This window comes from Silene latifolia, chromosome 1, assembly GCF_048544455.1.
Source record: "Silene latifolia isolate original U9 population chromosome 1, ASM4854445v1, whole genome shotgun sequence".
NCBI lineage: Eukaryota > Viridiplantae > Streptophyta > Magnoliopsida > Caryophyllales > Caryophyllaceae > Silene > Silene latifolia.
Genome location: NC_133526.1, coordinates 15,077,958 through 15,093,430, shown reverse-complemented (window position 1 = coordinate 15,093,430; position 15,473 = coordinate 15,077,958). Strand labels below are relative to the sequence as shown.

The window sequence follows — 15,473 nt, the reverse complement described above, 5'->3', positions numbered from 1 at the left end:
TCAGTTATATAAAACATAAAGAGAGTGTCTCAGGACATTATGATAGTGTATTTAGACCCACTCTTAATTTTTTTATAAAAAAAAATAGTAAGTTTCTTATAAAATGTCTTACAATAAGTCATTGTAAAACCATCCACAAACTACATTGATGCCCTTATCACTCAACCATGTTAAGTAATGGAAGTTTTATGAGGTTAATAATGTAAAGTTATACATGGTTTTTTATTAATGCATGTGTAAAAACGTTTTATAAAAGAATTAATATTTTTTTTTAAAAATGGGCTCCTTAAGCGAAAATTAATGAGCGTAAGCCGTAAGCAATCAGAGTTCGAGCAAAATTCGCACGACCCAAATATACTAGCCCTTTACCAACTACAATCTACAAAACCTATTTAATTTGACTCGCCTAATAAAAAACCTAAAAATACACACAATTACTCTTCTCTTAGTCCTTCACCGTCTTAACTTCACACTCTGTAAATACGTTTTATAAAAGAATTAATATTTTAAAAAAATGGGATCCTTAACCAAAAATTAATGGGCATAAGCCGTAAGCGATCAAAGTTCGGGCAAAATTAAGCCCAAGTGTGCGGGCCGGGCTACAAGTACGGGCCTATTTCATCGACCGAAACCTGGCCCGCCCGGGGTTAAAGCGGGCTTTCGAGGCAATTCAGGCTAAATTTTATTTTTTCTCTTGAAATAAGTTTAGAAATCCCCATTATGAAGTTAGATACTTTGTGTATTTGTTATCAAAATTTTCATATAGAATTATGTGATTTTTTCAAGTATTGTCAATTAAGTAGTAACCTAAGAGCATCCGCAAAGGTGGAAACGGACCTCCCCATATATACTCTTTTTCCTCATATGAGGCTCCTCATTATTGCACCAAGCTCCCCAATATTTGGGGTTCCTCTATTTTTGGAGGAGCTTCCGAAATGAAAAAGTGGGCCAATATGTACTTGATTCTTGCACATGGCAGATTGCAGTAGATTAATTAGAAAAAAGTAGCAGTTTGCACTTAGCTTAATTAGAAAAAAGTGTCCTCGTCGTTAGCTTGTGTCTCATAAATTAGTTAGACTTGTAAGCTATCTCCGTCTCACTCGCTATTTGTAATACTCCCTCCGTCTCACTCATTAGTTATTTATTTTACTTTCTCCGTCTCACTCAATTAGTTACCGAATAAAACTTGTAAGCTACCTCCGTGACACTCGTTATTTATTGTACTCCCCCTGTCTCACTGATTAGTTATTTATTTTACTTTCTCCGTCTCACTCAATTAGTTACCGAACAATTGAAATAACGACTTACTTAATCAACATTGTGTTTGTAACTTCAAATCTATTTAGTGTGTTTGTTTTATCTTTCTCGTGTTTAAATTCACGTTTAAAAAATTATCTTTCTTGTCCTATTTTCGGAATTAATCAACTTATTAACTCAATTACTTAAAAATAAAAAATACTTAACAATAATAAATTAATTAACAATGTAATTTACTAATTAAAATCTTAATAATCGATTTATTTAACAAATTCTAATCATCCATGTCCATTATTAAATATAAATATTTGTTGGAGAACCCCATTGTTGCATAGATGTAGTTATGAAATGGGGAGGGTAAATGGAAAATTTAGTGGAAAATGAGGTGGACGAATAAGAAACGGAAAGAGAAAATATGGGGAGTCTCACCTTTGCGGGTGTTCTAACGTACCTTTTATGAACCTAGTGATAGATGTGACCCATACAAACTAAATGCAGGATTTTTAGTAGTGTAATAATATATTTTAGTGGGTGCTTACTGTATGTTGTTGTAATGTTGTAATTGATTTGATATTTGTTGTTCTTTAGGCTCAAAAATATTGACTTAGCACGCCGATAATGGTAAAGAATTTATCGGCACTAGTGTGATACAAAATCATTAGCTCATTTTTTATCATTTAAATACTAATAAAGGAAAATACTAAGCCTTATCAAACTAAGGTGTTGTTTGGCCAAATTTACCTAAAAGAGTTTTTACTTTTTAAAATGAGTTTTTCCACAAACTACTTCTTGAAAAAGTTGTGATTGTTTGGCCTAACTTTTGTAAAAAATAATTTTTCCCAATTTGATGTGTTTGGCCTAATTACTTTTATTCGACTTTTTGGAGTTTTTTGTTTACTATATAATTTGGGTCTGCGTCACACTTGTCAAACTTTTCACCTTTAAGCGCATTTTTTCTAATAAAAATTATGTAATGTCATAGTTACAACCGCAATTTTATACTATCTAATACTCATAAATCGTAATCATGATATTCTTAGCCGATGTTATCTCCTCGATTAGAAAGTTGCAATATCAACTTATTATGTTGCAAGATGATGAAACTCACCTACAAATATAATCAATTAGTCAAACTATAAACAAAAGCATTAAGCATTTATATTGGTGGGTACTTGAACTACAAAACAATTACTACGTACTTAGCCAAAGAAAAAATAATTATAAAATAAGACCGTCTTATAGTTTTATACTATGTGATATTACTTTTATAAGCCAAACATTCAATTTTTACATAGAAACTATAAAGGATCGTCTCACACTGAAAGACGGTCTTATACTTTATTGAAAGGATCGTCTCATACTCTTTTCATCTCAAATCGTAAATTATTTTTCCTTTTTATATAATTAATATTGAGCTTATATTTAAAAAATACCATAAGACAAATCATAAGAAATATACGGAGTACATAGCAATAATCAATGCCCACATGACTTAAAGAACGTACAATTAGAAGCAGCCGATTAACAAAAAATAAGCAATAATAGAGTGAAAAATATTATAATTATAGAGTACAAACAATAAAAAAACCAAAACAATTGCCCATCTAGTAGAAGTTGTGAGAAGTAGAAGTAGAAGTAGGTATTTGCAGCTTCTGCTTTTAGTGACTTTTTTTTAAGTTTTAACTTTTCAAAAGTAGTTTTACACCCATCCAATTTATAGTGTTTGACCTAGTTTTTATTTTTTCAGTTGTAAAAGCACTTGTAAATCTTGGCCAAACGGCACCTAATACATGTAAACAAGTGACTACGGCTTATTTACAATACAACAATTGATTGGTTAATTATTTTACTAAATGCTTATTAACATTCTTAAATTTTACATATTCTTAAATTTTGCAATGTTCGGGCCGGGCCAAAATCCGGGCATAACGACGGCCCAAACCCGGTCCTATTATATTGAATCGGGCCATGGGCTTCGAGCCGTTGACTTTTCGGGCCTAAAATTGAGGCCCAAGCCTGGGGAAAAATCGGGCTGGGCCGGGTGGGGCTAGCGGGCTTGAGCCTTATGATCAACTCTAAGTAACACACATGGTTCTATTTTCTAGATTAGGATCCTTTCAATTTCCTTCTTTCAAGCCCCATTTAATAATAATTTCCCTTCTAACTTTCATTTTACCTTTACTTTTATGAATATTTATGCATAAATTTAGGACCGTTAGATGTTTGGAGAAAACAATCTCAACCAAATGATCAATGTACTAGGATCCCTCTCTCTCTAACAATTTAGAGAGAGAAAACCCTTTTAAAAGCAAAAAAATCACAGACTTAAGAAATGGGTGTAGAAGCCTCCTTCCCAAGATATTCTTCATCCCTATTCTTTAATCTTCATTCTTTATAGTCATGTTCCTCCTTCAAGATGAGGTAGATCCTAGTCTCTTATCAAGTCTTTTTTCAAACAAATTCAGCCCTTTTTTCTTGATTTTCTCCTTCTTAAAAATTAGACTTTAATTTGCTCTCCACTTTAGTCTAGGAGGGCATTTTTGAGTCACATATCTTAGTTAAGAAAGGTTTAAATTAAGGATTTAATAGCAATATTTATCGATTTACCTTTGTAAATTGAAGTCATTGTTGATTTTTTCATAATATTTCAGCCATTTTTCTTCATTTTCTCCTTCTTAAAGATTAGACTTTAATTTGCTTTCCAATTTAGCCTAAAAGGGCATTTTTCAGTCACATATATTGGTTAAAAAAGGTTTAAATTAAGGATTTAATAGCAATTTTTATCGATTTACCTTTGTAAATTGAACTCATTGTTCATTTTTTTTCAGAATATAAAGTTTATCTTTTTGATGAATGTGTATTGAAATTTTTAATCCTTTTGGATGTGTAAACAAATCTGGTTTTTAGGTTTCTTTGTTCCCCTTTTGTGTTCTTTACAGTTTGGTAAGGTTACTTCTCAACTTCTATTTTATCGTAATGAATTTGTTTTTTGGGTTTTAAAGTATCCGACTTTTCAGACGAGAGTCTCCTTCTTTGTACCCTTTCTTATTATGGTTCTCCGTGGTAAATGAAAATTCTTTTAATTTCGTTTACCTTTCTCATCCGAGAGGATGGTATAGGTCTAGTTTCTTTACCTTATCAAAAATTTAAAAAAAATTTAAAAAATCAATATACTAAGTATGGACTCGAATATAAACTCTTATTTTACCGTCTTTTCTTTACAAAAATCCCAATTCTTTTCTCTAAAAAAAAAATAAAAAAAAAATAAATAAAAATAAAAAATAAAATAATCCCAATTCTTTCGTTGAACCCAAAACCCACCTCTACGCTCTCTCTAACCCTAAACGCACCTCTTAACCATAAACTGAGATTATACGGCAGCCGACGACGATAGTGACAGGCGAAGACGACGACCACCAAGAAGGTTAAATCCCTCTTTTTTTATTCCTAATTCGAATCCATCAATTATTTAGTAAGTATGATTTTAATCTTTTTATTGTTTTTAATTTCATATGCTTATTTGAATTGAATCTCATACGAATTTGCTATTCAGTTTTCTATTCAAACAAATTTGCCCTTAAATTAGTACTGTATTAATTTGCTATTCAATTGATATTAATTTGTTCTTAATTTCATATGTTTCGTCTGATTTTGCTGATGATGATTTGTCGAAGAGTGTGCTAGTTAATGAATGAATGCTTTAAACTTTGAGCTTTGCTTATTTGATTTTCAGGGATAATGTACATGTGCTTGTTAATGCAAGTGAAATCAGTGGTGTTTGAATTTTATTTTTGCGAATACCTTTCCAATTACAAAAAAATGCATTAATTACTCTAGATAATTGTCCTCTTATTCTTTTGGGGTAAATCCAGTTGAAGAATAAGAAGATGGTGGCCGAGATTGGTAGTGAGAGAAGGATAGTGTCATAATTTGGAGTGGGTATAATGCAATTCTTTCGTGTAGTGGAAGAGGCTTTGTGGATTTTGGGATGAGCCATGCCGGGTTTTGGGCGAGTGGTTTGCTGCTTTCGCTTAAAAATAATATCTACCATGAGGGGTTGTGGCCGAATTTTAATAGTGACCAAAGGAGTGGTGGTCGAATTTTAGTAGTGAGATAATGCAATTTTGGTGGTAATTTGGCCAAGAGGCTGGTGGCCAATAATTTTGGCGGTGGTTGACCAAAGGAGTTGCGGCAAAACATTAATAGTGGGTTTGCTGCAGTTCTTGGGGTTGTGTAAGGTGGATTAAGGGTGGTGGTAGTGGAAGAAGATTAACTCTTAATTAAGGCGTTAACTTTTATCAAGAGCCTCACCCTACCACATTTGAAGACCATCTCAATCAAAGCTTTAAGGTTATGATCGATTGAATCAGTTAATCAGAGTGATCATATATCTTATACTGTATCTTGGGCCATTGAAATTAAGAAACCGTTGCTTAGGAATTAGAAGATGAGTTTTTAAATTCTAAATTTCCAATTAAAGAAGAAAAGAGTTGGGAATTCGGGTCTTAGGAAAAAAAAAAAAAAAAAAAAAAGAGGGTAGAGAGTCAGGGTGAGAAATTAGAAAAGCATTGCTTCGTTTTTACTAAATTAGATTTTTTTTCTTTTCCTACCACTATTATTATTTTAAAACTCTGAACAATGGGCCCCTTTCTAGCTTGGGCCCTAGGCCGCCGCCCCTCCAGACGACCCTCAGAACCGAACCGAGCCGAGCCTGAGCCTAGTCTATACCTTCTTTACTTAAATAAGGAGGGAATGAAAAGTATAATGTGGTACTCTTAAGTGAAGGTGTAGTAATGTTATTTTGTTGTATTTCTTAGATTTAGCCTCTAGATGGGATGGAGGGAGTATTATTTTGTAGACTTTTTCCGTGATAACTAAATGATAAAATGAATGAATAAACCAAATCAAAATATGTGTGAATATACTCCTCTATGATTATCATGCTTCAGCAGTTTGCTATAATCAGTCATGAACTAGTGTCTCACGTAGTGCGCTATACGCTATGATGGATTACAAGGGTTAATGGCTTAATGCTGTAAACTTGTCTATTTATGAGACAGCCGAGTTGAGGATTATTATGCGACACTGTTACCGTGACCACTGTCGTGACAGATACCGCGATTTTTACCATCATTGTATACTTTTATGTCATCAAAATTTTTCCTGAAATTTAGCTCTTGTTTCCCTCCTTTTTACTGTCACTTAAAGTTTGCCCTTGCTAACAACAACAACAACATCAGAGCCTTAATCCCAAAAAGACTTGGGGTCGGCTGACATGAATCATCCTTTACACACCTCAAAATGCGAATAGAAAAGGGAAAATGAAAAACAAAAGGAAGAGCGAAAATGTAATGCAAAGTGCCGTGAAAATATATGGAGAGATGAAGTCTTAAGCAATTTGGAATTCCTGCTAGGTTCTTACTTCAAATTTCGTTATTTTGCTTGTATTACAGTAAAGATCCTAGCATCATGCCCTCCGCCCGATCTTTATGGAAGGGCCCTTTTGTTGATGCATTCTTGATGAGACTGAAGGATAACAAACAGAAGCTTGCAAACAAAAAGATATGGTCTCGCAGGTCTACCATTCTGCCAGAATTTGTTGGCACTACTGTTCTTATTTACAATGGGAGGAGCTTCACTCGATGTAATATTACTGAAGGAAAAGTTGGACACAAATTTGGAGAGTTTTCTTTTACAAGAAAAATAAATCCCCACAAAGAGATTGTCAAGAAAAAGGAGAAAAATGAGAAAAAGAAGAAGTGATTTATCCAGTAAATGGGATTTGCCCAAGGCAAAAAAGCGTCGGTGATTCGCTCTTTGTTCGATGTTTTCTACATACCGTGTTGCAAGTGTCTTCATCTATTGTAGCCTTTGGTTGAACTAGCTATTTCAGGGATAGCAAAATCTTCTTGTTTTTGAAATTGTTTTGACCTCTAGCACTCAAATTCAGAGATAAAAGTCTTGGGTTTTATCACATTCTTGAAATTGGATTTTTTTTTATTGAATAAGAACCTGCTGTTGAGTGTTGCCTATAGTTCTCAATTTGACTAGAAGTATCAAGGGCTGGCAAAAGCTGACGTGAACCGAGGAACCAATTTGTTCTGTCCGATATCTAAAGTTGGGTGAACCGAAACCAAACTGGCGCATGTAATAACACATGCGTCTACCAATGTAAATCCCTGTTATTCTATCGCCTATCTTTATCTTGTTTAATAACAAGAGTTTACATCCTTTTCTTCCCTTCGTACCTCACTATCGAAACAAGATAGAGAGTACACGGCACATATCGAATGCAATTTTCACTTGCATAATTGTCCATATTGTTTTATTTAGGTGAAACATGACAAATTAGGTCCAAGAAAACATCAGTCTAACAAACTAGAAACATTCTAAGGTGAAATACCCTTCTCAAACCCCAGTTATTATCTTTTACGACAGAGGTATGAGGTATCCCCGTCTTAACATTAAAATGGGTCAACACCTGATCATTTAAGACGAATCTTTTGCTTTTTTCCACGCATTTTGCTTTTATCCTATTCATGATATTTTACTCGTCTTAAGCTTAAGATAGAAATACCCGTCTTAAACAAGAATTTGTGCTATATCAATAGAAAACCATCAAGGTTTCTGCAATAATTTGAGGTCCACAACAAATTAGTTTGCCTGATGGTGGAGTAGAAATCTTAAAATCAAAGACTCTCTTTACAAGCTGTTCTTAGCTATAAGTGAAAAAGGATTACCATCATGGCATCATTCTGGACCCTCTATGCAAAATCTTTGCTGACTTCCTAAGCAAACTATGTCTACTGTTTCATCAAGATCTCTGTCATACCTAAAACTGATTGCAATATTGAAGTTTAGGGATTCGAATGCGAAATGCAACAACATTACCTCTAATGCTTAACAAGCCTTAATCGGGTTAGATGTACGCAACATTACTCTTATATTGAAAATACGAAGATAATGTTCTCGTATGACTATAACTTTGTAAGGAAGCTATGTTAACAATCGCGTCGACCGGGATACAATGCATACAACCATTCACAACTCTTGCGAATGAAAAAACCAAACTTAGTAGGGTGTACTCGTTCGGTTGCCTTCAGCACGGAGGAGATTATCCGAGAGCTGTCGGTAGTGGATACTCCCGGTCAACATCGAAAAAAAAGAAAAAAGAATTGGGAACACTTTTTTTTATTTATTTTTAAAAAATTGAAATTCCTTGGCTTTGAACCTAACTAAGATTTCCTTGTTACACCTAACTTCACAGTTCACTTTCAGTGTAGAACTATATAACACACAAGCTCTACAAACTACCATTCACAACTCTTATTTCTAACACAAGAGAACACCAAAGCAACACAAATATACATTGTAAAATGATGAAGCTTCTTCTCGTACCGTTACTTCTCCAAGGCATTGTCCTGACATTGGCTCAAGCTCAAGCTCCGGCTCCAGGACCAGCCGGACCCCCAAACATAACAGCAATTCTAACAAAAGCCGGCCAATTCACTATGTTCATTCGGCTGCTTGAAACTACTCAAGAGGCTAGCCAAATCAACACCCAACTAAACAACTCAAACAATGGTCTCACAATCTTCGCTCCACCAGATAACGCCTTTACTAACCTCAAATCGGGAATGCTAAACTCCCTGTCAGATCAACAGAAAGTGGAATTAATCCAATTCCATGTACTTCCCAACTACATATCTCTTAGTCAATTTCAAACAGCCAGTAACCCTTTGAGGACCCAAGCTGGAAACAGCGACAATGGCCAGTTTCCGCTAAATGTGACCAGTGCAGGAAACCAAGTTAATGTAACAACAGGAGTTGTGAATACAACATTGTCTAATTCCATTTACAGTGATGGGCAATTAGCTGTGTACCAGGTGGATCAAGTGCTTCTTCCTTTGGCTTTCTTTCAGACACCTGCACCTGCCCCTGCTCCTACGACAGCTAAGCCGAAAAAGGGTGCCAAGTCGAAGGACAGTTCAGATGATGGGAGCGACACCACAGTCGATTCTTCAAGTGCCAGTCAATTGATGCAGGTGGCTTTCAACAAGTTTGCGGTTGGAGTTGTGTTTGCTGCAACTGTTTGCTTTCTTCTATGATCGTGTCATATTCCTTTTTATTGTGATATAATATTCTTTGAGAATTGTAATTGGTTGAAGTTTTGGTTGTTGATGTCGCGATCTATGTACTGCTGCCTTTCGGCTTCTTGATATGAATGAATTTTGATCTTTCTAATTTTAGTTCCTGCCATCTGGAAACAGTGTATTCAACACAACCCTCGGGGGTAATGCTCGACAGGGAAATAAGGGATTTGGGTCTGTGTATTCCGATTGTATAATTATCTACTTATCTAGTCAATGAAGGATGACGGTCTAGATGAGACCGGTAAATTTAGCTCCAGTCGGGTTAAGGTTTGGGGCACATTACGTTTGTGATTGCACAGGTGGATCGGGATTTTATTCAGGTTGATGCGAGTCAGTGTTGGCAGCCTAGGGTGCTAGCAAAGTTGTGTGTATTATTATCAATTTATTGAAGGATGACAATTAAATTGGAGCCAAATCTAATAGCAGTTCACCACAAGTTACGGTTTATCATTCAAGCGGAAGCTGATCAAGTCGGCTTTGTCAGGTCTAAGTCTAGATAATAGACTGTTGATTGAAGAGTGTTGATTTTTGTAGGATGATGGTGACATTGTTATCGATGCCTCATCTCAGGTAGAGCAAATATATGTTCGGTACAATCATGAGGTGATTAGTTAGAACAGTCATGACGGATATTATTCATGACTTCAATTCAAATTTGTTCAGCTTTAAAACCCGTCAACCCTCATTTACAATCTCAATTCAAATTTGTTCAGCTTTAGAACTCGACATGACTTCAATTACGCCAACAGGAAATTAGTCAAGGACGAATACTCGGGATTTAGGAGTAAGACCAAGATAGAAGACATGAAAAGCTTTGATACCCTATTTACTTGGTTTCACCATGTTTTTCAAAATATGTGAGATAAGTTTTTTTGGAATATGTCGAAAAATTCATTCGTATGAACGTATTTCTGAAACGGGAGCAATAAAAGTTAAGAGTGACAATACAAACTCCGATATTTTACACAGCCAATATACAAGAGAAAGAAAATCTAACAGGCGGTTGTTCACTCACTAGCGAAGGTACATATAGAAACACAAGAGCACACACATGCATAACCCACACCCTTGGAAAGACGAGATAATACCAGAAACGATACCAAGACACTTTCTCTTCTCATTCACTTCTTCAAAACACTGCAAAACATATCGGTTCGAGTTAATTTTGTTCTCACGTGAACAGACAATAAGTTACTGAGCAAAAACAGACTATGACTACCAATGCAAAGGGTAAAATCTGATGTGACTTAACCATCTTCTTGTTTTTCTCAATTCTCAAGTTATATTGCAACCAAGCAGAAATTGCACTAGAAATCAGAGAAACAGTATGCCAGTGTCTTACTTGTACAGATAAGCAGCAATCCCCAGAATTATACATAGGAGAACGATGTCGATGCAAAAGTTTCGGCTCGATCTTAACTGAGAAGGCAAAAAGGGACTTAAATGTTAAGCAGTTGAGATGACATAAAAATAGTAGAATCAAAGAATAAAAGTAATGCAGTTGGAATTTCAGATTGCCCTAGTATAGTACCTGAGTTACAGTGTCCTTAAGCCTGACATTTGTATTCTTAAGATCAGAAGCTGCCTTGTCCACCTGTAAATGTTAAAAAAAAAAATATATCAAACTACAGATCAACATCGCATAGTGCCTTTATATTCTTTCGCTGCTACACACACAAATTCCTCACCTTGGTGTCAATCTCATCCATCAATGGAACTTGCCTGTCCATTTCCTGCATATAAGATCAGCAGAATATACGCTTAAGAAATAGAATTTGTTTACCAACCTAGTACATATGAATTTTATAGAAAATTAGAAACATAATACAAAAATAGTAGGAAGAATTTTTTTTCCCTAGAATAACTCTAAACTCATTTCCCATACAAAAAAGATGAAATATGCGAATCTTACTAAAGGTACGAGGGTAGCACCATAGCAGAAATGGATGGAGAATAAGACTTATGTTAAACATACAATGTGAAGTAAATTGAACAAGAGTATTTCTGTACTTTTACCAGACCTTCCTACGATTTCCTCCATCAACCGCATTATAATCTAGAGTAGTGCATAGTGACATGAAAGTCAATCCTCGTGAGTCGTACCCAGCGTTATGAGTTGATAATTGGGGTCTATGGAAACCAATCGGATGACGCAAATTTTAAGAAATTCATCAAAAGGTATTGCGCTACAATAATTTTCTTTGATCTCTACTAATCCTACTTAGGAGTCTTCTTAGCCCTCTTAGATAGAGGATCAATGCTAGGTCATTTACATATAAAGTAGTTTCTCAAAATTGCAAAATATCAAAGAAACATCCTAAAAGGAAAAGTAGGTAGACATCAAAGCAACAGAGGGACTACTAAGTTCGATGAAATCACTGACAAACAGAAATTTTAAGCAGCAACATATTTAACAAACCTCGTTCATATCATGAGCCATGTTTTTCAAAGTGTCTAAGCCTTCTGCTATCACATCAAGACCTTGGTCCTGTTACATAAAGACATCTGTAAGGGAAGAGAAGAAAAACAATTCTTGCAAGCAAAAATTCCAACTTCAGTGAATGTGAGAAAAAGAAGCAAACAGCATGAAAGGAAGCACCTGTCCAATTTTTCTCATTTCATACTCACTCCTAAATTGGCTCGACTGCTCTGATTCTTGGAAGTATTCACTATCAACTTGTCCATCTACATTTGTCATTGAGCAAGTGAGAATATGTTCCTCTAACCCAATAGCCACATTTAAAATAGTAGGAAATAGACATTTTCTCTGAAACACTGATTATAAACTCAACCAATCACCTGAACCAAATTTAATATCTGTTCGGGTCGTTGACGAACTCCAACCAGAGGTCCACCCACCATTCTTTTTAGGAGCTGGTGTCCCATCTGGTATGGCACTAATTCTATCAGGCAAAGCAAGAACCAGATCATTACGAGCACCAAGCTCCTCAATTGATAGCCCTTTGACCTGGAATCATTAAGAAATGTTGTTTTCATTTCCTTTCATCTTCCACAAATTCAAACTTACACACAGGCACTTTAACAAATAATAAACTTAAACATCAGATGTACACATTTTTTTTCTAATAACATTCAGATGCCGCATTCAATCTCAATGAATTGGTATATAGCTATTTGAAACAATAATGACAAGACTTTTGACTGCTTTTTCTAAGTTTAAAATAATGATCATATATTGTGAAGCAAGAGAAAGCTATACACTTATACGGTTATGCCTCTTCTATTAGATAAATTCAGAAGAGGCTTTAATCATTGTGTAGTATGACCATGTGATGGTAATTTACAAAGTGTAAGAATTACTTATATATCTAATTTAAGTACATGATTCCTTCTGATCATTGTTTTAGTGCTGTTTTCAGGTGGCACCCTCAATCTTTTTTCTTACTGTGGTAGTATAATAAGTTGTCACGTGTGCAAAGTATTGATTTTGGCAGGAGTTTGAGGTTGTGAATTTGTTACGTTAACCGACACGGTGGCTTAACTAAATCAGATAGAATATGGCAAATCTAATCTAAAAGAACTCGAGTCTGCAAAGTTAGTTTGCACACAATCTTGAATGCCACTGTACCTAATAAACTTAAGAGGGATGGTAAACCCGTGCAAATATGCTAGTGAAAGACACTTGTATTTTACAACGTCAAGAAGACAGTATGTCGTTGACCGTTTGAAATTATTAGTTGACACCTAAATAAATATGGGATCAAATCTCTGCGATTTTTATAAATCAGTATGTCATCTGAAACAGAAAAGCCTATAACATGGATAATTCAGTTGTACTCTTGTTTTGAAAATTTGCACTAACATTATCACCTGCCAAGGGGTTTTACAGAAAAGCACAACTATATAAAATGTTACAAGATCTTGAGCAGAAATGTTTGAATATGAAGGGCAATGGAGATGGAACCTTCTATAAAGTAGACATATTAGCAGTATTGAAGCTTTACGAAAGGACACAAAGAAAAAGCGAATACAGTAAATACAAATTAAACCTTGTTGACAAAGACCAAGAGATATAAGACTTCAAGTATCATTGGCTTCGATATACGCATGGCATGAATGGATCCTTGTCAGAGACACTGAATAAGTGAGCAGTGAGGTTCATTGTTTCATAACATCATAAGTCCCGATAATATATGTCGGTGTGTACAATGAAAGCACGTGACATAAAGGTTCTACGATAAATCAAGCCAGGTAAACGATCAATGGACAGCATCATAAAGGCAAGAAAATTAATACAGATAATGAAATTGGCTGAGGGATCCTACAGTGTGATCGGGACTTTACAAATCATTATCAAAGGAATATGGACTATAAAGAAGAGAAGGGGTGAAGTATTCAAGGAATAATCTGTAAGTGAGACTTTCAACATGAAAGTTCCTAATTTTGACAAGTAGTTTGTAGGCATCCCGCACATCAATACCGTGGAGGCAGACAATTCTGCTAAAACAGCACGACAATATGAACTTGAACTATTGACAGAAACTCATATGACACCTTTGTATACACACAATGATCCCATTTCATTATATATTACTCATGTCAATATTGTGTTACTGACATACAACCAGCTCACACAAGACAAATTATGAATTACTCCGTATCAGTCACGTTGAACACAAATAAGGAGCAACCACATATATATCACACATTAAAGGATGATTGATATTACAGAAACTTACTCAAAGACACGACACCTATAGAATTGCGAAACTAAATTGAAAAGAGTGAATTGACAAAAGCTTATACCTATTAATACTTTGCCTTAAAATCAAAGAAAAGACACCATCTTCTCAATACATAGTACTCCAGTCTCCACACAATACCATTCCATTCCTTAGCCAAAGAAAAGACATCATCTTCTCAATTTTCCCAAACATTATCATTTAATCACTAGAATCAGCAGTAAATCTAGCTATCTAAGGCATTCACCCCCTAAAAAAGGAAAATTTAACTTTATTACTTAAAATTTTCGATTATTTTTCCAATGTACCCTATTTTATCTGAAATTTTTCGCCCTTTAACTACAAATCCTGACTCCGTCACTGATTATACACTTCAACAAAAATAATTCAAGCAAAACAAAAGGAAATCAGCAATACTACATTATAACAAGAACAAAATTAGAAAAAACAAACCCTTTTTTGAGCCAATTTCTGCAATTTAGGAAGTTCTTCAAACAATTTGGCCTTAATACGACGAATCTCAGCATTCAAAGCTACAACAGCAGCTCTATTCGACTCGTTCGCCGCTACATCTGCTTTCTACACAATTTCAATCAACAAATCATACAATACGCAATCAAATCAAAATAAATCAAACTAAAAACCCTAAATCAACAAAAAAAAATTAGAAACCTGAAGAGCGGTTTGAATGTCGGTATCAAAGGAAGAATAAAGGCGAGCGAAAGCATCGTCACCGGAGACATTGGTATCGCGAAGTTTATCGAGATCGTATTTATCGTATTTTTGGCAGATTGATTCTACTCTTGTCAGAATGTCGATCACACTCATGGTGAATTTTTGTTGTTCTTGTTGTTTGTTTGGTGATGTTTTTTTTTTATTTGACTTCAAGTTTGAATGGTAAGATCAAAGAAAGGATGCACGATTGGAGACTTGGAGTACAGACCGGCCTTGGTACGAGTTACGACTCAAGTGAGCTGTCCGACAGTTGTTGGCTTTCGGGGTCGATATAGAGGTGATCAAATGCGTTATCTCACGGGTTGGACTTGGTTCGACACGATTATTTTGGGGGGTTGGTCCTTTTATTTGCCAATTTGCTAAATATTGTCGACAATCACTAATTATCGTCGACAAAATTTAATGACTTTCCTAATCTACCCCTCACCCTAACACCCCCCAAATCACTAGAAAAAAAACCGCAACAAATTCAAGCAATCGAAGACGATTTTCTAAAAAATCGCAACTTAATTTACGTAATTTACGATTAAAACGGTTTAAATCATGTCTACAAATGATGGTAACAACGAACAAGCTAGTAACGAATTTCAAGTTTATGATTTGACGATCAGATTAGAGTAGAACG

General features: G+C 35.1%; 2 protein-coding genes and 1 long non-coding RNA gene across 3 annotated transcripts; 2 read left to right on the top strand and 1 right to left on the bottom strand.

Moving 5' to 3' along the window:
* Positions 1–4,517: 4,517 nt before the first annotated feature.
* On the top strand, positions 4,518–7,287 carry LOC141599717 (uncharacterized). Its single transcript, XR_012523903.1, has 2 exons — positions 4,518–4,729; positions 6,711–7,287. It is a non-coding gene; the product is annotated as an uncharacterized LOC141599717 (long non-coding RNA).
* Positions 7,288–8,562: 1,275 nt separating this feature from the next.
* LOC141599712 (fasciclin-like arabinogalactan protein 11) lies at positions 8,563–9,501 on the top strand. Its single transcript, XM_074419816.1, has one exon. It carries the CDS (start codon positions 8,634–8,636, stop codon positions 9,363–9,365), a length of 732 nt encoding a protein of 243 aa, XP_074275917.1. The 5' UTR covers positions 8,563–8,633; the 3' UTR covers positions 9,366–9,501.
* A 707-nt stretch (positions 9,502–10,208) lies between these two features.
* Positions 10,209–15,096, bottom strand: LOC141599703 (syntaxin-71-like). Its single transcript, XM_074419806.1, has 9 exons — positions 14,786–15,096; positions 14,567–14,692; positions 12,210–12,378; positions 12,010–12,095; positions 11,830–11,898; positions 11,099–11,143; positions 10,942–11,004; positions 10,753–10,829; positions 10,209–10,547 (listed from the first exon to the last, which is right to left on the bottom strand). Exons 1-9 carry the CDS (start codon positions 14,939–14,941, stop codon positions 10,532–10,534), a joined length of 807 nt encoding a protein of 268 aa, XP_074275907.1. The 5' UTR covers positions 14,942–15,096; the 3' UTR covers positions 10,209–10,531.
* Between the last annotated feature and the right edge of the window lie 377 nt (positions 15,097–15,473).

What these genes read in the sequence shown, in the direction of transcription:
- LOC141599712 (XM_074419816.1), top strand. Translation starts at nt 8,634, where the DNA reads ATGATGAAGCTTCTTCTCGTACCGTTACTTCTCCAAGGCATTGTCCTG.
- LOC141599703 (XM_074419806.1), bottom strand. Translation starts at nt 14,941, where the DNA reads ATGAGTGTGATCGACATTCTGACAAGAGTAGAATCAATCTGCCAAAAA. An exon ending in ACATTCAAACCGCTCTTCAG is followed by an intron (nt 14,693 to 14,785) that starts GTTTCTAATTTT and finishes GAAATTGTGTAG; the next exon opens with AAAGCAGATGTAGCGGCGAA. An exon ending in AGATATTAAATTTGGTTCAG is followed by an intron (nt 12,096 to 12,209) that starts GTGATTGGTTGA and finishes TGACAAATGTAG; the next exon opens with ATGGACAAGTTGATAGTGAA.